Source organism: Orcinus orca, chromosome 4, assembly GCF_937001465.1.
Source record: "Orcinus orca chromosome 4, mOrcOrc1.1, whole genome shotgun sequence".
In the NCBI taxonomy this organism is placed as follows: Eukaryota; Metazoa; Chordata; class Mammalia; order Artiodactyla; family Delphinidae; genus Orcinus; species Orcinus orca.
The window spans coordinates 132362214-132388752 of record NC_064562.1 but is presented as its reverse complement, the minus strand read 5'-3'; the positions used below and the strand labels follow the sequence as shown (position 1 = coordinate 132388752).

Below are 26539 nucleotides of genomic sequence, written 5' to 3'. Positions count from 1 at the left end.
TATGTAGTGATTCATACCTAAATGAATTTTCAATATTGTTTTTTGAAGGTGTTGGTTGTGATGTCCACCAACTTGTTATAATGTGTTAGATGTTAACTTTGTCTTGATTTCTATGTAAATGTAAAAATATTTCTATGCTGAAAACAAGTATCTAATAGACATAAGCGCCATTCTTAATAATTACATATTGGTAATGCTCAAGTTACTGTAAATAAAAAACCAATGCCACCACCACAATGGTGGCAGCAACCCCGTAAAAATCAAATGGGTTTCCAATAACTGCAGTTTTGAGTGTGTCTCTTCTGGTTTCTGAGGTCCTTGGGGGAAAGTGAATTTAGACTATTTCCTCTTGAGAGCTATTTGTATGAGCGTAATTCAAGTTGAGGTATTTTAATTGGTAGAGAGTACCATAAAATATATTAGACATGCGGGGGTATGTCCATATCACTTAATAAGTATAACTTAATTATAGAGAATGGCAAAGAAATAAACTATACCTGATCTTCTCTCCCAGTGTGAATCCGTAGGTTTACTTTGTTGTTAATTTCACGTTGTGCAGGCCCTGCATTCCCCGTCCTACGCCTTGCTGGGGGCAGCAGTGTGCATGAGGGCCGAGTGGAGCTCTACCATGCGGGTCAGTGGGGGACTGTCTGTGACGACCAGTGGGATGATGCAGATGCAGAAGTGGTCTGCAGGCAGCTGGGCCTGAGGTTGGTCTTTCTTGTTCTTGTTTTGTTTTGCTTGAATTTTTGAGTTTATTATTTCCATACCCAAAGGTAGGTGTGTTTATTTATTTATTTATTTTTTGCGGTACGCGGGCCTCTCACTGCTGTGGCCTCTCCCGTTGCGGAGCACAGGCTCTGGACGCGCAGGCTCAGCGGCCATGGCTCACGGGCCCAGCCGCTCCGCGGCATGTGGGATCTTCCAGGACCGGGGCACGAACCCGTGTCCCCTGCATCTGCAGGCGGACTCTCAACCACTGCGCCACCAGGGAAGCCCGGTAGGTGTGTTTATATTGCAGATTTCTTTGAACAAATGGAAAAAGCCACCTTTTGATCTTTGTATTAGGCTGTAGGCTCCCTGAAGAGAACGGTTATGTACTTAGGTCTAACCTATTTGTATCTGAATTCTGCTGATTTTATATCCCTAAGAATCTAAGCCTTTTACCACTTTTCGTCATGAGCCTTTACATTACTCCCAGGTAATGACTAGCATTGTCAGCTGCAGCGACTTAACCAGAGTCATATGATGAAACTAGTTGTTAGGCTTTAACTGAAGTTCAATTCCTTTCCTCCAGATACTGTCTAAACTTTTGACCTTTGCCTCCTTATTTGTGAGGTCTGTGCTTAGAACAAAGGATGTTTATTAATGTAGGAAGGAAATAATTCCTGTGCAGGATATGGCAATGAAGCATGTGCGATAAAAACAGCAATATGAAAACCAACATTAAATGTTGCTTTAGTTGTGATTATTTTGGAATAGTATGTCATAATTTTGGATCCTCTAACCCCTGTCTTTAGTGATGTTGAACATTGATATAGCAAGCCTAAAAGTTTCTCTAAAATTATATTAGAGAATCTTTTGAAAGTTGATATTTTACTTTAAATTAGAAAAAAAAAATTATTTAGCATGTCGTGGCAGGTAGGGGTGGGTGGATGTGGAGCCTCTAAATCTTCTCTATGTATCATTTTGTCCGTTTAAGCATAATCTTTGACACTAGAGCGTGAATTTTGTACCTTGAACCATCTACAGTAATTTTTTTGCAATTGTTTTTGCAGCTGACCCCCCTATTTTTCAAAACTGTATGTTAATATTGAAGTCTTTTAAAGCAAAATAAAGACGTTTCAACATTTTACCTCTAAATACTTCAGTATGCATCTCTTAAAAATAAGAACATTGTCCTACATAGCCAAATTATCATTATCACAACTAATGTAAATGGTAATCATTCTTAAATTGTCTAATACCCTGTCATGCTCAAATTCCCATAGTTATTCCCACCATGTCCTTGACAGATGATTTGTCTGCAGCAGAATTTAGTCCAGGACCTTGCAGTGCATCTGGATGTTATGTCCCTGAAATCTCTTTTAATCTAGAACAGCCTTTTGTTTTTCATGACACTGTCTTGTTGAAGAGACCAAAACCCAAGCCAGTTGTTTTGGAGACTATCCCACCTTCTGGATTTGTCTCGTTTCTTCCTCCTGGTATCATTTAGCCTACTCCTCTGGTTCTTGTAACTCCTGAAATGGGAGGCTAGGTCCAACAGCTTGATTAGATCAAATCAATCAAGTATTTTGGCTAGAAACCATCACAGGTGATATGTTCTCATCTTGCACCTCATCAGGAGTCACAGAACAGCTCTGGTTTTCTCCACTGATAAGGATAAGGTTAAGCACTGAATTAAGGTGGCATCAGCCTAATCCTTCACTGTAGATTACATTTTCCCCCTGTAACTGATTCTGCAACCTAAATGCTCTTTCACAGTTTATGCATGGGAAAGGAATAAACATGCAAAGTCCTGTGTCCATAGGGCTTATAATTAATGGTGGTGTATGATCTGACTGGTATGATCATTTTCTTTGGATGGGTCAGGAATAGGGCCAACTAGCTCTTTTTGAGAAAAACTGTTATTAATCATTAAATTTTGAGACTAGATTTTCAAAACGTTCTGACTGGGTATCAATTTCAAGACCAATTTTTCTCAAAAATTTAGATGGTGTCAGAGTCAGCATAGCATAAGATTATGAGCATGTGCCCTGTACTCAGAATGACCTGAATTTGAGTTGTATTTCTGGAGATAAGAAAAATTGCAGGATATCTCTTAGCTGCAGTTTCCTCATCTATAACACATTTCCTGATGTAGAGTTTAGTGGTTTTAAAGCAGTTAGCACACATAGTAGGTATACAGTATACATTGACTATAATTGGGGACTTATAGCTGAAAGATGTTATTAAACATTCAAAGAAAAATGTTATTAAACATTTCAAAGTAAGCTGGACATTTGGTAGGAGATCATCAAACACCATTCCTCTATCTAGAACTTCTATTTAGTTAGCTGTATCTATGCATTTCATATTTTTAAAAGATTCTAATGTGGATATATGTGTATTTACTGTGTTACCAATTATGGTATCAGTGGTATGCTAATTGATTTTCATGTTAGTTACTAAGAAATCAATGTCTTTGCCAAAAATACAAGAATTTTAAGGGTATAGTAATGGCATATTTAACATTACAACTTGTAGTATAGATTACTCTAAATTTAAGGTATAAGGGATTTATTATTATTTATATATTTCTGTGGGAAAAGGCAAGCTTTTGTTGCTTAGAAAAATGTGTAAAAAATTTAAATGACACTAAATTTTAGTTACATTTATAGTTATTCTAAAAATTCATGTTTTAACATAGAGTTCTTTCTTGAGAGCCAAATTTTCTTTTTTCACTCATATAAACTGTTGTTTAAACAAAGACCATGTTGCAAACAGGAGTCTACTACATGGAAAGAATGTACAGATAGAATCACAAGGAAGACTATATTAATGTTGAACACATGCGTGGGTTGAGTAAAGTGTTTACATCTTTCTCAGGCATTGGCTCACTGCTATCTTTTGTATGAGAAGATTTGTGTTCAGAAAAATGATTAAAAGGAAAAATATCTTCAAATATTCAAGGCAGCAAAGATCCTCCACAGGCCTATGTAATCACCAACAATCCAGCTTGGTGGAGATTTGTTTTTATTATAAGTACTCCAGGTTCTGAGCTGACATTGTTCGTTTGCTTTTCTTTCCCTGGATTTTATACTTCTCTCATACGCTTGCAACAAAGCAATATTCTGCAACTGCTCTTCCCCTAGAATTTGTTTTGCTCACTTAAAGGCACAGTACTTTCAGATGAAGTAATTTTTAACGTTACAAGATTGATAGCAGACAGCATAATCATAGCTTATCTCCATTTATGATTTGTTCTTAAGCAAATTTCATCTCAGTCATACTTGCCTTGTCGAATTCCCAAAGGGAAACTAAACCATGCCTCTCTGGAGTGCTAGTTACAATTTCTTTGTGAGATGCTGTCTTTGTTGACCCGCATCTTTTAATGGGGTCTGTAGATTTTGGTAGCTGGCAAGCTTCCTAAAACGCAAAAGGAATTACTGTACTTATGATACTGAAATTTGATTAGCCTAGAACTCAGAGAAAGATGAGCAGGAAAGGAGGCAGCCTGATGTTAGAAAATTGAACTTGAGAATGCATATGTACACAGCGAAGTTTCAGGTAGAGACATTTTAATTGGAGTTCCTTTTGTGCACTTAACATTGAAGCATTTCCTATGTCTTTTAGAACTCTTAAAAGCGTAGTGTAGAACTGTGACATCATATTTTATGTGTGGATACGCCATAATTTACATAAGAATTTAAAATTTTTGAACACTTTTTCTTCTTAGGTTTTTTTTTTGCTATAAAATTATCATATAGAACCATACTACTGAGTGGTCAGAATAAAAATTCTTCTGGTACAATTAAAAATGTTTCCTTGGGGCTTCCCTGGTGGCTCAGTGGTTGAGAGTCCGCCTGCCGATGCAGGGGACACGGGTTCGTGCCCCGGTCCGGGAAGATCTCACATGCGTGGAGCGGCTGGGCCCGTGAGCCATGGCCGCTGAGCCTGCATGTCCAGAGCCCGTGCTCCGCGACGGGAGAGGCCACAGCAGTGAGAGGCCCGCGTACCGCCAAAAGAAAAAAAAAAAAAGTTTCTTTCTTTGTTCTCTTATTTTACTGTTTATTAATTTCTAAAATACTTTATAAACATTACTGGTATGTGGAATTATTGAGCAGGAAAGAGGCCTTATATAACAAGATAAGAAAGTTAGGCCCTCTGAGATTACTCAAATCCCCTAAATCATACTGTGAGTGAGGGACAGAATCTTGAGATTTATGGCTTCCAGTGTAGGATTTCTTTTCTTTCATGTTACACTGTTTGCAAAATAGACAGGTGTTAATAAGAATACATATGAATATAGGGCTGAAAGAAATAGGTAAGTCAAGAGAGAAAAGTTAATTGTAGGAAGAAACAATGCTGAACACATTGTAGACGGACTGTATTTGCGATGCCATAGCCGTCTCACTGAAAATGCCCCAGCAGACTGCAAGGAAGCCAAGTGTTTCAGGGTCTGCTCTGTAGCCAGACAAGCCTTACCATCTCATGGTGGTGTAATGCTGGGCTAGTTATTAACTTCTGGACCTCAGTTTCCTCATTTGTAAATTAGGGATAATAACATCATGGGGTTGTAGGGAGGATTCAAAGAGTTAATACATATAAAGCTGTTAGACCAGTGTCTGGCATGCTGTAATCATTCAGCGTACTTCAAATATCATAACTGGAGATGGAGGGGGTTGTTTTCCAGGGAGAAATATAGGCTATTTGATCATTAAAGATGAGCTTTTTTCATCCGTATGTTACAAGTGCCACAAACTGATATTTGCAGTCAGAGGACCAATCTTTTATAACCTAACAAGTAATTATCTTGCACGATAGAATTGCCTGACTCTATTCTCTGTCTATTCAAAGTAGTGGCTAAGCCTGGGGATTGAGTTAGTCAGATGGTACTATTTATTTGCTGCTTTTTTTCTATGGAAAACAAACAAACTTTATATGAATACAGTCAGATTAGCTAAGTAGGTTTAGGAATGTTTTGGGTAATGATCAGACATAGAATCAATTCAGTGTTTATTGGGGATTGCTGCTATGTAGGTCAAACAGCTTTACAGAAAATAACCTAATAACTCCGTGTATTATATCAGAGAACCCCACAAATTTATTCTGCGGTCAGAGGGTAAGAGAGTAGGTAACACTGGGACCATTACTACAAATGAACTGCCGGGGCTGGTGTGGACATAATTTCCATAAAGGAAGGACAGAGAATACACAGCTTTATCGAATTCACATAACACTTACTTGCCTTTAACAACCCAGGAGTTTTTTTTTGTTTTTTTTTTTAATTTTATTTATTTATTTTTGGCTGTGTTGGGTCTTTGTTTCCGTGCGAGGACTTTCTCTAGTTGCGGCGAGCGGGGGCCACTCTTCATCGCGGTGCGCGGGCCTCTCATTGTCGCGGCCTCTCTTGTTGTGGAGCACAGGCTCCAGATGCGCAGGCTCAGTAGTTGTGGCTCACAGGACTAGTTGCACCGCGGCATGTGGGATCTTCCCAGACTGGGGCACGAACCCGTGTCCCCTGCATTGGCAGGCGGGTTCTCAACCACTGCGCCACCAGGGAAGCCCCCAACCCATGAGTTTTATGTTGTTTCCCTAGTATTGCACGGTCTCTTGAAGGGCAGAGTCATCAATTTCTTTGGTATTCTCCTGAGAGCCAGCACAGTCCAGGGCACCAGGAAATACTAGTGCCTGGCTGAAGGAATGTGTGTATTTATAAATATTATAATCTTAATTTTAATAGACTCAAAAATTAGCTAGGAAACCTACTTTGTTTTACATCATAGTTTCCTAGTCAGTTTCTTTTTTGGTTCTTGAATTTATTATATTAGTTTTTCTGATTAGTTTATTTTAATTAAACATTTCTGTGATCATTAAAATAATGTTTGTAAATAATGGAAAATATGGAAATATATAAGGAAGAAAATAAAACACCCAAATGGTGTTTTAAGACTACATTATAGGACTTCCCTGGTGGCACAGTGGTTAAGAATCCACCTGCCAATGCAGGGGACACGGGTTCGAGCCCTGGTCCGGGAAGAAGCCCCATGCTGCGGAGCAACTAAGCCCATGTACCACAACTACTGAGCCTGCGCTCTAGAGCCCGCAAGCCAGAACTACGGAGCCTGCGTGCCGTAACTACTGAAGCCTGCACGCCTAGAGCCCATGCTCCGCAACGAGAAGCCACCGCAGTGAGAAGCCCGCACACTGCAACGGAGTAGCCCCCTCTCACTGCAAGTAGAGAAAAGCCCACGTGCAGCAAGGAAGACCCAATGCAGCCAAATATTAAAAAAAAAAAAGACTGCATTATAACATAGATGACTTTCCCCAGAGTCACTGTTTGGGGCTTCTGCTCTCCCATCCTGTGTCCTCCCTTAAGGAAGGGACACAGTTCAGAGGCAGGCCTTTTGTTTTTTCCTAGGACCTCTTTCACATAATCTTTAACATATTTGAAATACAATATATTTCAGTTACTCTGTCCAGCCCATCTCAAGTCACTTCCAACTAACAAATATTTTAGGCTTGGTTTGTTATTTTTTTCGTGAGAATAAAAAGGCTTTAGTTTGTAAACTTTTAGCCTAAATATTTAATGAAAATGATATTAAGGATATGTAAGAATGCATTCTTATTGTTTTAATTTGACCATTGTAAGGTTGAGCATCTTACCATATGGTCAGTGGCCATGGGTATTTCTTCTTCTGTAAATAGCCTGTCCCTCTCCTTTGCCCTGTTTTTTTATGTTGGTCATTTTGTCTTTCATTATGATAATAATAAGTTATTATTTATTTCTAGGAGTGTTTTTTTTCTTTGATTGTGGTTACATTTTACAAATATATCTTCCAGCTTGTTTGCCTTTTGACTGATTATGGTGTATTTTGCTATACAGTAGTTCAAATTTATATGTGATTACATTTAACTTTTTTAGTCTTTGTATTCTGACTTCTGGGTTTTTTATTTTTTATCTTGCTCAGGAAATTCTCTTATTACCAAGGTTATAATAACTATGTTCTTCTTATTTCATTATATTACTTTTTAGCCATCTTCCTTCCTTCCTCCTTCCCTCCCTTCCCCTTTCTTTCCCTCCCCTTCCCTCCCTTCCCCTTTCCTTCCCTCCCCTTCCCTTCCCTTCCCTTTAGGTCTTTAAACCATCTGGAGTTTATTTTTTGTTTCTGTTACGAGTTTGGGATCAAATTTTATATTCTTTCATATTGGTCCCTGGTTTTCTTATAGCACCTAATCTTGGCTCAGTGAATTATACCCATTGAAATTTTCTTTAACAGATCTTTTTCTTTCCTAGCATTTATCCCAGGGCAAAGATCCAAGGAGGCTGTTAATCTGCCTTTCTCCAAAGCTTTCCTATCTGGCTTCCCCATGACCTGCATTAGTCATCCTGTCTCCTCCTCCTCTGTTCTCCAACTTTCAATGTTCTCTAAATCAGTTTCCATATTTGCTGTCATTAATCTCTTTCCTCTAGAGCAAGGGTCAACAAACTTTTTCTGTAAAGGGCCAGATATTGAGTATTTTAGACTTTCCAACTACTCAACTGAGCTTTTGTGTAGTGCAAAAGCAGCCACAGACAGTAAGTTGGGAATCAGTGTGCCTTTGTTCCGATAAAACCTTATTTCTGGACAGTAAAATTTGAATTACATATATAAAAATTATATTCTTGTTTTGGTTGTAAATTCTTAAGATAGTTATAATGTTATAAGAAAAGGGCAACTTAAATAATGGGGAATAGATGCAGAATCATTGAAAAACAAACTGCAAGTATAAATGCTCTAGTCTAAAAATTAAAAGGCTAAACGCGGCTGAAGATGCAATTTCTGAAGTCATTAACCATTTTGACAGGCAATCGTGATCTTCATTTAAATCTGGGGTTCTAGAAGATGGTGTCACGTTGAATTGTGGGAGAAGTAAATTTAGTCAAATAAATTTGAGTGAAGAGATATTTGGCCATGAGTAACAGAGAACTGAAGATAACAGTGGCTTAAACAAGACAAGAGTTTACTTCTCTCTCAAGAGACCAGAGATAGCTCAAGGCTGGTATGGTGGTTCCACAGTCATCAGGGCCCCAGTCTCTTTCTTGCTTGCAGTTCTTTCATTCTCAGTGTGGCACCTTATGGACCAAGATAGCTTCTCAAGCTCTAGCCATCACCTCTGCCTAACAGTCAGCAGGAAGGAGGAAGTGGGACAAGGATACTTCCTGGAAGTGATACATGACACTTTTACCTAAATGTTATTGGTCAAAACGTAGTCATATAAAATGAGTACAGAGCTTCAATTTGGGATGATTAAAAAGTTCTGGAGATGGATGCTAGTGATAGTTGCACAACAAGGTGAAGGTACTTAGTGCCACTGAACTGTACACTTAAAAATGGTTAAAATGGTAAATTTTATGTTATGCATATTTTAAAACAAACAAACAAACAAACAAACTTCACTGTAAGGAAGGGAGGGTGGGAAATGTGGTCTTTATTCTGGATAGCCATTGTCCTCCTCAAACTCTGAGGTTCCATTACTAATGAAGAAAAGGGGAGTAAATATTGGAGAATAACTAGCAGTCTTGGAAAGATTTGTGATAGCTGAAAATATAAAGATCAACAAACAAGCAAACAAAAAAGAAATAGAGCACGTCATGTGTGACCTATGGAGTGAATTGATAAGGGAAATTATGAATTAATCATAATTTTACCTTTGCCAGGGGCAAAAGAAAAAAGTCAGACCAACCTTTGGTCTGACTTATGTTCTTATGTTTGTTCAGCGGCATTGCCAAAGCATGGAATCAGGCATATTTTGGGGAAGGATCTGGCCCAGTGATGTTGGATGAAGTACGCTGCACTGGGAATGAGCTTTCTATTGAGCAGTGTCCAAAGAGTTCCTGGGGAGAGCATAATTGTGGCCATAAAGAAGATGCTGGAGTGTCCTGTACCCCTCTAACAGGTAAGAGCTTCACCCCATTAATCTTAACCAACTCTTGCCCCCAGCACCATTTGGGCTTACCTTCCCTTCTCCTCAATTTAGCTGATATTACTAAATGAGCTTACAAACAAAGCCCCCAAATAAAACTTTAAAAAAAGGTGATACAAGTGATATATTAAAATGCTATCTCATTCATAGATATTTCTGAATTTTTCAGTTGCAAGTTATACAGTCCTATAAAGCTAGGTGGGAAAATATGATCTTGTTGCAATATATAGTACCCAGTAGTCAAAATCAGTGTCCATTGATAAATTTCATGTGTTAGGTATTATAATTCTATATTTACTCCATTCATACATTAACCTATCTGGATTCTAGGAATATGTTGTAGCTGGTAAAACCATATCGATGGGATTGTTGATTAAAGCACACTATTAAAGAACCAAGTTACCTTTGCTGTGTTCAATATTCAGACTATTCCAAATCACAGCATGCTTGTCAAGATATGTCTTGTGTTGCAAGAAGGACATTTCTGAGTGCAAGTGTATGTACTTATATGTTTGGGGGGAAGAAGAGGGAAATGGAGAGGCAAGAGAAGTTGGGTCATCACAAATCTGTTGTTTCTATAGTAAAAAGAGCTTGAAGAAAAAAATTGGGGGCTTTAATCTTTCTTTAAAAAAATCAAATGAAACACTTCTTAGGGACTGTGAAATGCTGAAGTTCTACTTTTTTATTTACATAGTTCTTTACACACTGTTGTTTTTATTAGAATAACACATTTATACACAATAGAAATATAAAATTTACACCAGATTGTAAGCCAGAGCACTTCATTCTCTTGACCCTCCATTTTTTCCTCTTTCACATGAGGATAGTCTTGTAATGTTTCTGAGATGGTCAGATGAGATAATAGGTGTAACAGTGCCTTGCAGACGGTGAAGTTTTACATTTGTAAGTGATTCTGTTGCTAGGAGACCTTCATTTACTTTAAAAGATCCCAGAAAGTCATGAGAAGTATGACTTTTACCCAAGATTATTTATGTTTCATTTGGTGGGGGTGGTGTTTGGATTACTTTGGATGGAAATAGCTTTTTAATATACTTTTTTGGGAATAAATGTATTGTATTGTGTATCTGCTTAGAAGCTTTTTATGGAATTCTCTGGGAATTAATTATTCATTGAATTCACAAGGTTCAAATTCAGATTTGTATTATTGATAAAAGAACAAAGGAAAGGAAAACATGAACCCCAGTTTTGTAACTTACGAATGCCTAAGGAATAATAAATGCCTTGATATGATAGATCACTCTTTAACCAGAATAGCCTTTTCTGTCTCCATATTACAATATTTTTTCATTCACAGTTAAATTTTTGAACTATTTCCAAGTTACTATTTTTTTTAACTTTTAAATTTAAATGACTAATACTGCTCATACTTAAGGAGATTGAAGCCATAGGAAATTTCCCAAATGTGATTTAATCTGGAAAAATCTGAATAACTACTTTGGAGTTATATCAGAATACGTTTTTCTACTTAGAAATAGGAGTACAAATAAAAAGGAAAGACTATTTTGTTAGGACAGATATGTGTTATGACTTTTACTCCAGAAACAATCCAGTGACCTCAGGTCATTGAGCACAGTTCTAATGGAAGTTTAACGAAAGGCCTAGAGAGAGATCTGAGTAGGGTGATATTTCTCGTGCAATTAAAATGTTGTTCTACCGTTTTTCATAATTATTTGATTAGTCTCTATGTCTCCTTCTTGTCACAGATGGGGTCATCAGACTTGCAGGTGGTAAAGGCAACCATGAGGGTCGCCTGGAGGTGTATTACAGGGGACAGTGGGGCACTGTCTGTGATGACGGCTGGACTGAGCTGAATACATATGTGGTTTGCCGACAGCTGGGATTTAAGTAAGATCCATTGACAGGAGGCAGCTAAATGCCAAGTTATATTTTTAAGAGTCTCATTTTGTAATCCTTCTTGTAATTTCTATAATACTAAAAATATATGTTCACAATGATTATCTACCTATCTATTCTACCTACCTTCCTACCTACCTTATCTACCTTCTCTATATGGAAATTCAACAACAAAAAAACCAATAACATTTTCTTTGATGATGAATAACCATATCTTGCTGTTTATCTCATTTGCCTTTCCTGCCACCACCCCTCTTCTTTTTGTTATACATTTATTTATTTATTTGGCTGCATTGGTTCTTCCTTGCTGCACGTGGGCTTTTCTCTAGCTGCAGCGAACGGGGGCTACTCTTTGTTGCGGGGCGCGGGCTTCTCACTGCTGTGGCTTCTCTTGTTGCAGAGCACAAGCTCTAGGCACACGGGCTTCAGTAGTTGTGGCACGCAGGCTCAGAAGTTGTGGCTCGCAGGCTTAGTTGCTCCACGGCATGTGGGATCTTCCCGCACCAGGACTCAAACCCGTGTCCCCTGTACTGGCAGGTGGATTCTTAACCACTGCGCCACCAGGGAAGTCGCACCCCTCTTCTTGAATAATGGAGCCATGGATGACTTTTAGGTCTCATTGTGTCTTTTCAAGTAAGACTGTATGCTTTGAATGCTCAGTTTTATTCTGATGCTTCACTACTATTGGATGTTGTTAGTACTGACATCACTGTATCTAAAATTGCAGAGAAGTCCAGTGTCAAATGCTTTGGTATTACATTATTTCCTTTCTCAGAATGTGATGATAATTATCACTTTTATTTGAGAAAAACAGCTTTCTTGTCATGAGATGACCTTTAGAACTCACCCTTGACCTCACTCTCTTAAAAACTGAGTATCACACTTTGGGCGATACATTTCATGTCACACACATAATGCATTCCAGAGTAAAGACTTAAGTTGGTTGAAGTAACTGCAAATGATGCCTTTGAGCTAATATCTGAATGAAACCCATGAATGCCCATTCTTTCTTGTTTTCCATATTTCTGTGTCATGCTTGAAGTAATTGTCTCATGCTTGAAAAAATGAGCAAAATTATTTCATTTCAGCTTGAGATAGAGCTAATTGAAAATATTTATTAAACCTTAAAAATATGTTTTCATTCAAGCTAGGTATGACCATGTTTAAACGTATATTTTTAAGTTTGTAAAAAGTAATATAAAATTTTAGAGAAAGTTTGGAAAATAAAGAAAATAAAAATCTACCCCTTAAAAAAAAAATACCCCTCATTTTTCCATTCTTACACCATCATTATTATAACTTGTGTGTATAACTTTATAACAGCTCTAGTAGTAGATATGTAATTTTTCTATTCATGTGTTTTACTTTTATATTATTACAGTCATAATTTTTAATAACATAATAACTATTGAATGTTCATACTATAATTTACTTAATATTTAGATTAGCTTAATTTTTCCTGTTATAAATAATGACATCTTGAAGATATAGATGCATGTTATTGACTAATATTTTGAATTTTCATGGGCAGTGCAGTTATTATTATATAATTGTCAGGTCAAGGGGTATGACATGCCAGCCAAATAAATATTGTTGTTTAATTAATAAGAATTCCTCAAAAATATCATTTCATCTGAGCAAATCTCTGTTAGTCTGAGAACTGTATCCTGTTGTCACAAACTTAGAAAGATTCAAAAATACTATTATTTACTATTTTCATATTTTTCCTTATTAATTAAAACAATTGAGTGACTGATTTATTTTTCCATATTTTATTTATTTTGTTTCACAAATACATTCAGTTTTTCTTGCATATACAAAGTATCAGAACTTAATGGTTTTAAAAATGTTCTCAATATTTGTTAAAAGTTCTAAATGTGTTAGAAGGTGGAATAAGCATGTGCTATGTTTACATTTTAGTTTATGGAGGAGTTTCTGAAAGAAAATACTCCTTTGGAATGAGAAAGGGTGAACTCTGGGTTTCTTCATACAAATGAAATCCTAAAGTAAAGTGACCTCCTGCTGTCTGTTATATAGTTGATATGGACAGATGGTAATCACATTGATGCATTTTGTGGAAACATGGTATAAGTTGAAAGTGATAGCAATATGGGATTAGGGATAATTACTTTTCTATCTAAGACTTGATTAGTCAGCACAATAGAAGTCTTAGAATGACTCATTCAAAGTTGCATTGTTTTAATTTATTGAAATGTTTATCTTGTTAAATAAATTTAATAAATAAGTGCATGGTAAAACAATTAGGAAAATTCATGGGGAAACAATTAGGAAAATTCATCTTTCAAACATAAAGATCTCTTCATATTCTTAGTACAGAAATAATAAAAATTCAGTGGTGGAAGTGACTGACATAAAATTTATGAGTAAAAGTTTAATTATATAGACCGAGAACTGAAAGACACTTCAAATATCTTTTAGCCCAGGAATTTCTGGAGATTTGTTTGTATTCTACAGAACAAAAGAAAACAAAATTGAGGGGAGGATGAATGAAGGTAGAGACTGACTTAGTTACCAATTTTTAATTTTGCAGCTCTTTCCTATTTCTATTAATACATTTAGGATTTTTTGTAGTGCAGTGTTACAAATAAAGTCAATTGAAACACAAATATATTTATAAACATCTTAAAAATCAGATTTATGTAACCTTATGAAAAGCTAAGAACATTGTCATTAATCTGATTTTGATGGGCTGAAATCCAAGTTTCATCATGGTTTGGAAATGGTGCTTGAGAAATCACTGAACTAATACACACTTTTTATTTTGGAAGAGAGGATACCAAAGAGGCCTAGAGAAGCTAATGAAATCAAATGAGCTTTGATGGTTCTTCAGAGGCTGATATAAGACACACATTCTTACTTTCTGGTCCACTGTGTTATTTCCATGGTCAGGAATTTGAGGTTTATCTCTGTCTGCATTCTCTGTGGTTGGTGGGTTAAATTGTAGACAAAACACAAGAATGGTTGGGAAAAAAGGATTAATTATCCACTAGTTAAGCAAACATTGTTGGTTAACTAGTGGATTAGTTAACCAACATTGTTAAGATGATCAAAATGTGTGATGGAGATTTAGCAGATTTTTTACTGCTCTGAGAACTGAGTTCTCAAGATAGGAGAAAGAACAAATACTTACCCTCTGAAGTCATGCCACTTAATTAGGTTGTTTGTTTTATGTTTTATGGTTCCTTGAAACAAGAGACAAAAGTTCTATGCACAGTGTTTATTTTATTGCCACAGATATGGCAAACAAGCCTCTGCAAACCACTTTGAAGAAAGCACAGGGCCCATATGGTTGGATGATGTCAACTGCTCAGGAAAGGAAACCAGTTTCCTTCAGTGTTCTCGGAGACCCTGGGAAAGGCATGACTGCAGCCATCGGGAAGATGTTGCTGTCTCCTGCTACCCTGGCAGGGATGGACACAGACTGTCTCTGGGTGAGGTCCTGCCACAGCTCTTGAGTATCCGTATTTCAGTAGCCACTACACCTCTATCCACTGGTCTGGAATGTGAAGCATTTCTCATCTTTGTCTATTTTTCTTTTTTTTGTCTGTTTCCCCAAATGCTCTAATTTTTAGTAATTTGCATTCAGAGAAAAATAGTCTTTTGAGTCTTTCCACCAATGTTATAAATTTCTACTCCTAATTTTTCTTTACCTGTAAGCCTAAATTTCTCATGTATCTGAAAGATGGATTAAAGAAGTCACGATGTCCATTCCACAACTGATTAGTCACCTATTCTGCTTCTCATTTACCTTGAATTCTAATGAACTATTTGAAAAAGGATTAAAAATAAATCTGAACAAAACAATAGGTCTCTTTCCCACCCTCCATGATTCATTTCTTCTTTAGTCCTGAGGCCTTGTCGATCATTGGTTACCAACCAGCCTTTGCTCTGTCCTAACCGAGATCTTTCAAGTTTCTCACTGGGCTCATAGGTGGATTCATTGGAGTAAATAGCCCACCTATCTTCCTAAGATACCCTGTTACTAAAAATCCATTAGTGTCCTTTATTACTCCCTAGTTCCAAATTTCTTCAGACTTACGGTCGGATAAAAGGTACCTAGCTCATCTAACAGTCTTAAATATTTGTAGATGAAGGTCCTTTTGTGAGCAGAGAGCAAATAACTATATATCCTTGACAGACTTAACATCCAACAAGGAGAGCAGAATAAATACGAATGAAAAATATAGAGGGACATATTTAAAAGATATGCCAGGACTCTACCATAGCTCTATTTGTATCTATACATGTATTTTTTGGTGCATAGGTGTTAAAATAACCACAGGTGGTTCTTAAGTTTCACCTCAGGCTTGAATCAGCCCTTTTTGTATCCTCCTGTTTTGAGACTGTGAAGCTGGAATCTTCACCTTATAAAATAATGGAACGTGTTGAATCCCACAGTATTAACTGTTTTGTGTACTTAAGTTTGTCAAGGTACATGGTTGATTCCTCATTGTACTCTATCCTGTGAGATCATAGTGACTCACTGCACTAATCTAGCATTACACCAGGTAGAAATACAGCCTTTTACCCCATCCCTTATGGGTCATATTTTCAATTTTGTTTCTTTTTGTTTGTTCTCTTCCCTTGCTCCTTTCTTCTTATAAAGGATTTATGATCCTCCCAGGATTATGTGATGAATCATTGCATGTGGTTGGGGGAGATAGAGCCTATTTGCTAGAACTGGATCCTCTTAGCCCCAGAAAGCGGGTATTTGGATCATGGAGTGATATGTTCAGGCACATTCCATCAGTGTTCCAGGTGATGAAACACATACAGTTAGGACAGCTAATCCTTTCAGTTCCCCTAAAAATCTTTAATTTTCCGAGGGTGATAATTATTAATAAAATATGGGATCATTATTATGAATTCTTTGGTCCTAATTTTGGTAATATATCTATTAACCATTCATTTGTTCAAAGGATATTATATCTGAGCCAAATTATCCTTTTGGAATAGAATCAGATTACCATTTATTCATCCAAAGAGATTCATTACTTTCCCACTTATCAAAAAGGACTGCATAACAAAAAGAGGAGATCATGGAATAGTGGTATAAACAACAGCATTTTAAAAACAATTGAGATTTTTTTACTTCCTTGGCACTGTGATAAGAGCTGTTAGACTATTACAGTTTTCAACTATTTGAAGGGTAACTTGTGGACCTTAACTTTAAATGTGAATGAAACTTTTCTCAAAATTAGTAGTAGTTCAATAGACACTTTCTAATTTTGGGTGTGTGGTAGATGGAATGCTCAAAAGCAATATTCCAGGTCAGTAAAAGTAATTTTAGTAAGAATGCAGTTAATGCCTATGTGAATTGGAAATTTGTGGGATGGTCAATATGTAGATTTCTCATTTTAATACTGCTTTAATTCTAAAGTTTAGAGTATTAAATCTTAGCAGAGATTTCTTTTACAGTGAGAGTGTCTCTTACTCAAATAAAGTTTGACTTTTAATTTAATTTATGCTAGATTTTATCTTTTTTCTAGGAAAAATATTATTTTCTTAAGATAATGTATTAAATCTGTGTTACAGGAAAATTGAAATAAAGAAAATTCTACTGTGATCAGAGTTTGAGGTATATAATTAAAGATGCTGTATACCCACAGGACTGTTTAGTTTTCCCAAGCATTTTATATTTATTTAAGATTTTAGAAATAAAACATGTATATTATTATTGCCATAACAGATAGAACTTAAGCGGTAGGGTGGTATTGATAGAATGGCTTCTGTCATTCAGTTTCCCTTCAGGCATTGAAAATCCAATGATTTTATAAAATGGATGGCTAAAATTAGGTTAAGAATACTGTATTATTATTTTTACAAAGTATGCAACTTAGGCTTTAAAAACACTTTATCATTTTTATTTTTATGGTATGTGAAAAGCTGCCCATAAAACAACTAGGGTGGAATGTGGAGGTCTAATTCCATGTACATATGATTTCTTAATTTTGTACCAAAGATCTAAAAAATGTAAAAACTGAAAAATTTAAGAATTTCATCTGTTTAAATTTTTTCATTGAGAATCACTTTTTGGCCTTGCTGCTCTTGCAGAGAATTCCCAAATTTCAGATACAATAATAAGAAATGTTAAGTTTCAAATACACTGTGTTTTGTGACACACCTAAAACACCAAGATTTTCAGCTAATGTAAGCAGTGCATAGAGTAGGCACTTCACAAACATTTGTTGATTTTGACTTTGCTATGTTGATTCTACTGTGATGCCTGTTCCACGAAGTATGATCAGGGACAGAAATTAGAGAGCCAGCAACTCTGGGGGCAACAAAGAAGAATCAGACGAATCAAAGTAGGATGTGTCCATCTTGCCAACAGTATTTTCCTTCAGTTAACAAATGTCTAGTGATTACATATGTTGGTTTAAACACATATAGAATGATACTCTGTTCATTAGCTGCTTACTTCACCTCCTTGGTTCTGCTAATTTCACTGTGTTTGATGGTATTCCCTAAATCCTTATCAGTCAATCTTAAGGGCTCCGAAGCTGGAGACACTTCTAGTAACTAGGTAATCTAAAGTATGTATATTACTGTAATCAAGTATCACATACTGGTGGCTTAAACAACAGATATTTATTGTCTCACACTTCTGGAATCTAGAAGTCCAAAACTGAGGTTGTCCACAGAGGTTGGTTCCTTCTGAGGGCAGGGAGGGAAAGATCTGTTCAAGACCTCTCTCCTTGGCTTACAGGTGGCCATTTTATCCTATGTCTCTTCACTCTGTCTTCCTTCTGTATATTTCTGTGCACAAATTGGATTAGAGCCGCCTCTAATGACTTCACAATCCAACCCCTGGCAGTGTGCAAGCTATAGTGAGGGCTTTTGATTAAACAAGACCATATTTATTGGTGTTGATAGAGATGTGTGAAGGACTCTATAAACCACTTTATTTGCATAATTTAGATAAATCCCAATTTGCTAGAGGTCAGATTCTCAACTTTTACATCTTAATAATTTTTATGATTTAAGCCCTTCCTTTGGAATCCATAGTAAATAGGAGGGCTGAGATAGAAATTGTCCTTGTGCTTGCCTTTTTTTTTTCTCTTCCATCATTCAAGTTACTCATGCATGCAAAGGTATATCTGAAAATCCTTCCTAAAAATCCTAGCTTTGGAGTATAAATTTCTAGGTGTGTTCATGGATAAGTGAGTAGGTGTAGAACAAAAACAACTCCAAGTTAATGTCTTTTACTAACTAGAAGTTAGTGGTAATAAAATAATCGACGATTTTACAGTGATATATATTCATTTATTCAAGAAACAGCTATTACATGTACTCTATACACTGTAATGCCAAGCACCGCTCCAAGTGTTGGGAATACAAAGTTAGACAGGATCAGCGCTCTGACTTCAAGGCTACAGAAGATATTGCCAAAGTAGATACAGTTTTTTTAAAAAATTGGTATCTCTTCTCTCTCTCTCTCTCTCTCTCTCTCTCTCTCATTGCCCAGCTGATTTTTAGCTCCTTTTACAAACAAATAGTACTTTATAAAGTCTCTCATGCTTTAGTATCAGTTTGCTTGTTTTGGCTTTTCTAATACTTTTGAATCATGACTTAGGTTTTCCAATCAGACTGATGGACGGAGAAAATAAGAAAGAAGGACGAGTGGAGGTTTTTATAAATGGCCAGTGGGGAACAATTTGTGATGATGGGTGGACTGATAAGGATGCAACTGTGATCTGTCGACAGCTTGGCTACAAGTAAGGAAAACCTAACTCTATTTGGGATGTTCATCTGATGAAAATTTCTGATTTTTTATCCTTGTTCTTGCCTAAAATTAACTTCTGTGATTCAATTGAAAATACTGGCAGCATGCTTATTTGATTCAGAATTATAAAGAAATACGAAGTAGAGTCTCTTTAAATTTTTCTATTTTCTCACAAGAAATATACATTATGTTACTTAAGAAACGTAGCTTTTATCTAGTAACAAATAGTCTAATAACTCTTGACTATTCATTCTACTGCTTCTGTCAGCCAAAGGTGTTAACCTTTTCTCTGTGATTTATGTCGTAACACAGTAGCCTTATAAGGGATTCTACTGTTACTGAAATTACAGTTGGTTCTTGTTATTTGCAGTAGTTACATTCTTTAAAGTCACTGTGAACATCAAGTTAGAAAATACTGAGCCATTGCTTCTAGAGCTGAGGTTGAACCAAGCCATGTTCTGCCTTCTTGTTTTAGCTCTCGTGCTTGCAAACAATTGCCCTTTTTGCAGTCTCCTAGTGCTTTTTTTTTTTCCATTTCTGTACCTTTTTGTTGATGATTTCCCTGTTTAAAATGGTCCCCAAGAATTTTGCTGAAGTGCTGTCTAACATTCTTGAATGAAGGAATGCTGTGATATGCCTTACAGAGAATATAAGTGTGTTAAATGGGCTTCATTCAGGCATGAGTTATAGCACGAAAAATGTGGCACTAAATGAGGTGAGAAAGGACACTTATTTCCAGTTTGAGAGCTGAACTAGAAAGGCAGTTTATCTCCTTGTGAGACCTCAGCTGGGCAACTCAAATTTTTTGAGACTTTACGCATGTCTGCAAATGACTGTGAAAGGGCTGATTGATTTTGGAGTTGCAAATATATGGAACATGTTACAGTTTAGAGGGTCATGAAATTTAAGCTAATATACATAATTTGCCTCGCTTATATTGGATTACTAATAGTGGTTTGGATTTTAAAATATACCCTTAATTACACATCTATGTGTATCCTAAATATTGATAAATTTAACTGGTTATTCCTATGCAGAATACATTTTTATTTTTAAAATTATTTCTATTTTGATAAAAGTTCAAGTGTTTTTTTTTTTTTTCCCTGAAGTTTTAAGTCAGAGTTTGTTTTTGGTTACTCAGATACTACTTCAATTTACGGTTCAGTTTTGGACCTAGTTGCAATTCCAGTTGTCCTATGGTTAGTGGGTCCATTATTTGTAATATAGATTTTCAGTATTCAAAATTGGTGGTATGTGACATATTTTCAGCTTTCAAAATATGGGGTAATAGAGGAAGGGAGGAAGCATCTACATTAGATGCCTAGATGAATTCAGTCAACAATTTAAGTTTCCTTTGCTCACTACATTTCTAACATTTCGTTCTCCATTTGAAAAAAAAATGTATATATATATATATATATATATATATATATATATATACACACACACACACATATATACATTATTGTTCTTACATTACATGCCCAGTGAATTTCCTTACCTAAAATCAGCCATTAAAGTATATACTGCTTGAGACTGGTTTTTTGGCTTACTTTTATTTTTTTGGTAGAGGTGATCCAAGAAACCTAGTGTTACCTTTGGAAATATGAAGGAAAATATGAAAAAAAAGGTCAAATTTGATCCTTGAATTGTGTGTCTAAGTCATGTTTAAGGAGAAAAAAATTTGTAAGAATATTCATCAATGCATTTTCACTTTGATTTCTTTCTAAATTTTTCATTGCTTTTTACTTATCATTTAGTCCATTTTACATTCAACTCAAATGGTGAATTTAGGTAAGAACAATCTAGATTAAGTGAACAAAGTTTGTAGCAATTTTCAATACTATTTCTGTAACAATTATCAAGAAAAGCATTAAAGGAAGATCATACTTCATAATTGTTTTTAAAATAAAGCCTCTTAACACATAATTCAGTAATTTAATGTAACTGTGACATTGGATAGACATCTAGTGCACAAGCTACAATTTGCCATCAAATAGTATTTAAAAGAAAATCGTTTCAATATTTGATCAATCTAAATACACTTGAACGTTTTATAATTTTCCACCAAGGGGAGATGGAATTTCATATAAGAACATATATATAATTGTAAATAGGTATGTGATTAGAACAGGGTTTTTTTTCCCCATGTTACTTCGAATTAATAAAAGTCTTTAATAAAGCAATTTATTTGTAGAAATCAATCCAGAAAACTTTGAAACTGTCAAAAGGCTTGAGTTTTATTAATAAGAATTCCAGAGAACTGTCCCCCAGCCAGCTATATCACACTTGAGGATTAGTCCTTGGAAACACTGAGAATCAAAGTCGCATTAGAAAGCTTTTTCATAATGGGAGAAACAGAAATGAAGTAATAAAAACCAGGAACATGAATGGTAACTAACATAGATATGCTTAGAGTGAACAGAAAGTAAAGGGCACTCTTTAATGATGTATTACATGATGTCTGACAAAGTCTAGCATATGAGCACATTGTTTTTAGAGGGTTGAGAGAGAATGTGTTGCTATCAGTTAGCCTCGTTAAGAAAGACTAAATAGCCATGATGGAAATTCCATTCTATCTGAACTTTGTGTGAATCCATTAGCATATATTTCAATATGACATTGTTTTTGAACTGTGTATTTATTAGAGTAGTATCCCTTAAAAGAATTTAAAAAATGATGTACCCCTATTGTCTTAGTAGGGACCTAAAGTTAAGTATATCTAATTTTTATCTTACATTTAAATAGCGGCAAAGGATTTAATTTCTGGCATATTTGTATATGACATTTAAAAATAGAACTGTTACTTCACTCCTAATTATATCCAATAAAATATAAATATAGTGCTTTGATACTCTGTCATTCATTTAAAAAATACATGAGCAAGCTCTTTTTTGACCTTCACAAATTTTACATAGTTCCTTTTTCTCCTTGAAATTGTGGTTTAAATTTTCTTTCCCCACAGAATCCTAATGTCCTATGTTTTTAAAAATGTGTGTGTATGTGTGTGTGTATGTGTGTGTGTGTGTACACACATGGAGAGAGCGAGAAAGAGAGAAATTAAATTCTTCTAACAAGTTCCTCTCAGAATTTTATGATTTCTAGTACACAACTAATTAAAAACAACAACAAAAAATAAAATTTGATAAATAAGTATTAAACATAGGAAAGAAAAGTTGACCAAAGCTTCCATTTCCTAGACTGAGGGGTTGGGTTTTTGGTCCTTGGATAAAATTTATTTTGAATCGTTCTTTTGGCCACTTTAGAGTCTTTTAAATCTTGGAGCAAGGCACTGTGATTGGATTTGGGATGAGTGAAAGATATACCTTTGTTTTGCGCAGTGGGAAAAGGGAAATTTTGAAAGAGAGGTTGACCTTGACTTTAGCAAGACCAGTTTTAGGAGAGAATACACGTGGGTTTTGATGATCTGCATATCAGTTCCCATAAAGTCCTTATATCCCTTGGAAAGTCATCACCTACTCCCAGGAGCACTTGATACTCAGTTTAAAGACTAATGTATTGGAGCCTATTGTCTCATTGGAATTCTTAGCTATGAATTACTGCATGCTTGTAGTCCAGTGAGAAGTCTCTATAGGTGACACAGTCCTTAATTATTTTTTAAAAAGTCAAAAAAATTTATTAGATTTCACTATATCATTGAAAATGTCTTTAATTATGTACTTTCATTAGTTAAAATGTTCTCTAATTCTACTTGTTGATATATCTAAAATGGTGCATTCTCTTTAGTTTGTGCATTGATTGGTAAATTACTAAGGAATCATCCTTTTGTTTTATTTAATGAGTCTAATTTATTTTCTACATGTTTACTTCCATCTGTCATCTACTTTTATGCTATTTATCATGCTTTATTTTCTGTTCTTTGTGTAATCTTCGGTTTTCTGATTTGCAAACAATCCAATTTTCTTTCTTTCCTTTCTCTAGTTGTCTGGAATTTCAGCATTCTTGTTGTTTTACTAGAAATTTGAAAAAAATTTCAGCAAACATACTGGCATATTTTCTTACCAATTTCAAAAATTGTTTGTAACTTCCCCTTCCTGAAATACATCAAGAGATTTAGCATACTGTTATTTACCTTCTATCTCTACTCATCCTCACACCCAAAACTGATGGGAATCATCTGGGATATTAGTTTCAGGATGCTATTAGTTTTTAACTTTCTTCAAAGTATACCTATTTGAATTTTAAGTTGCTCTACATTACGCATGCACATATCAGCAATTATTTCCATTTTTTAAAAAGATTAATAAAATAATTCCTGACAATTCTGATTAAGAAGGAGAGAATACAAGTAAACATTAGAGAAAAGAAAAGGAATATAAGCACAGATACACAGAGGGTTAAAAACTGTAAAATACTATGAACTACTTTTAGCTAATGAATTTGCAAATCTAGATGAAATTATCTAGGAAACTGTACATTTTCAACAAAAATATAATTATCAAAATTGATACAAAAGTTTTTTTTTTCACCAACACTCTTTATTGTCCATCTCTTTGACAATGGCCATCCTAGTAGGCGTGAGTGGTGTCTCACTGTGGTTTTGATTTGCATTTCCCTGATAATCAGTGATGCTGAGCATCTTATCATGTGCTTGTTGGACATGAGTATATCTTCTTTGAAGAAATGTCGATTCAGATTCAAAAGAGAGTAACTTTAGAGTTACCTGTTTGATCTTCCATGACTGTAAGCATTTTTAATGGGCTAAATCTTATTTTTATTTGCAATTTATGTCAGAGTAGCAGTTACCAATACAGAAGAAATGATGGGGTATATTTTTGAAATGAGTGTACTGCCAACTACAAGCATGTGAGGCCAGGTCTCATTGATGAAAGAGGATTATTCAAGCAAATTCCTCAGATAATTCATATCAGTAAACTACTTTGCCTGAGTTCCTTGCATAACTATAAGGAAAGTATAATAACCTTATCTTAACTAAGTAGAATATTTTAATGTTAGAAATCTGGTTCATATTGTCATTTTTAATAAGATAGTTTCTTTTGATTTAAAACCTGTCTTTTGCCTGTTTTTCTATTAGGTTGTTGGTTTTTTATTCTATAAATGAAATTTGAGAGTTATTTGTATATTGTATGCTATGTCCCTCTATCAGAGAATGCATCCACCAACATATATATATATATATATATATATATATATATATATATTCGTCAACTTTAAAACTTATCTTTTCACTTTCCTGTGGGTGTTTTTTAGTAAAGTGGCATTCTTAATTTAATTTTTGTTGAATTTATCAATCTTTTAATTTAAGGTATACATCTGTGTCTTGTTTAATAAGTCTTTCCCTAACTTGAGGTTATAAGGATAATTTTCCTATAATTCAAACTTTAAAACTTTTCCGTTCTTATGTCACTAATTTAGCAGGAGCTGAGTTTTGAATATGGTGTTAGTTTGAAATATTTCACTAAAAAGATTTTGTATTTGGATATTTAAAAAGAAGTAATATATTATTTAAAAAAACAGAAACCAAAGAAAAGTGATATACCAAATTAAGTCTGCCTTCTATTCATGATTCCTGGTGTTCTCTTTCTCAGTTAAAAATTGTGCTTTTGTACTTCTAAAGTAGGCTTTAAAAATTCTTAGCTCCCTAGGTAATTATTTAATTCTTGTAATTTTCTTGGAAATACTGTACCAATTTCTTTTTTATTAATTTTTATTTATTTTTGGCTGCGTTGGGTCTTCATTGCTGCATGCGGGCTTTCTCTAGTTGCAGTGAGCGGGGTCTACTCTTCGTTGCGGTGTGCGGGCTTCTCGTTGCGGTGGCTTCTCTTGTGGAGCACAGGCTGTAGGTGCGCAGGCTTCTGTAGTTGTGGCACTCAGGCTCAGGAGTTGTGGCTTGCAGGCTCTAGAGCACAGGCTCAGTAATTGTGGCACACAGGCTTAATTGCTCCGCGGCATGTGGGATCTTCCCAGACCAGGGCTCAAACCCGTGTCGCCTACATTGGCAGGCGGATTCTTAAGCACTGCACCACCAGGGAAGTCTTACTATACCAACTTTAAGGGAGTATTATGCTCTGGAAGGGAGTAGAAAATTTTGAGGTGATTTTTTTTCCTGATTAAACTAGAGTTTAAGACTACCATAAATTTTTGACATGCCATTAAATGTGACTTTCTTAGTAGGAGCTAAGATGTAATCAAGAAGTTCTGAGATATGAAAACAAAGAATGTATAGTTATTACGCGCTCAAGCTTTTTTTTTTTTTTTTGACAGAGTCATGAAATAAGTGTTTTAATGTATGAGTTAAGAAGTATAATTGAATGAGGGTATATGTTGTGATTTATTCAATTGTATGTTTGACTGATTCTCCACATCCTCAAGAACGCTCTGTTTCCAGGGGTCCTGCCAGAGCAAGAACCATGGCTTATTTTGGGGAAGGAAAAGGACCCATCCACGTGGATAATGTGAAGTGCACAGGAAATGAGAGGTCCCTGGCTGACTGTATCAAACAAGATATTGGAAGACACAACTGCCGCCACGGTGAAGATGCAGGAGTTATTTGTGATTATTTTGACAAGAAAGCATCAGGTAACAGTAATAAAGGTACGTAACCTTCTGGGACCTATACAAGTCAAAGAATACAAAGCCACACTTCATTATTCTAAGCAGTACTTTGATAATGAAACTCCCCTCCATAAGAATATACTCAATCCCTTGTTCCTTCTGCTTGTATTTAGAGGCAGTGGTTCTTGACAAACTTTACTGGATGGGACTCACAAGGGAAAGCAGGGTTCAGGGGCAGGAGTGGATTTACAGGATTTTGTAATCTCTGAGATTGTCCCGTTTTGACATTCTTAGCCATTTCTAACCGTTCCTTCTCTGGATGTAATAAAACTATCAAACTTGCTGGTATTCTTGAAGATTCAGAATTTATATTTGCTTCATAAAAAGAAGAAATGAAAATTTAAAGATGAATCAGAGAAGGGCACTTCTTCCACTCTTATTAATATCTTAAACAGCAAGGATAATTTTTAAAATTAATTGCAAAAAAAAGAAAATTATCTTTTGTAGATTCTACTCTCTGAAATTTAAAAATGTAAGGGGGGACTTCCCTCATGGTGCTGTGGATGGGACTCCGTGCTCCCAATGTGGGGGTCCCGGGTTCAATCCCTGGTCAGTGAACTAGATTCCACATGCATGCTGCAACTAAGAGTTCACATGCCACAAATAAGGAGCCCGCGAACTGCAGCTGAGGAGCCTGCCTGATGCAATTAG

General features: G+C 35.6%; 1 protein-coding gene across 1 annotated transcript in view; it reads left to right on the top strand.

Moving 5' to 3' along the window:
* PRSS12 (serine protease 12) overlaps positions 1 to 26539 on the top strand; it is a 68850-nt gene that overhangs the window by 21564 nt on the left and 20747 nt on the right. The window contains exons 4-9 of the mRNA XM_004265079.3: positions 560 to 710; positions 9464 to 9642; positions 11394 to 11535; positions 14800 to 14996; positions 19142 to 19283; positions 25662 to 25867. Of these exons, the coding sequence (XP_004265127.1) occupies positions 560 to 710; positions 9464 to 9642; positions 11394 to 11535; positions 14800 to 14996; positions 19142 to 19283; positions 25662 to 25867 (1017 nt within the window). The remainder of the gene's footprint in view (positions 1 to 559; positions 711 to 9463; positions 9643 to 11393; positions 11536 to 14799; positions 14997 to 19141; positions 19284 to 25661; positions 25868 to 26539) is intronic.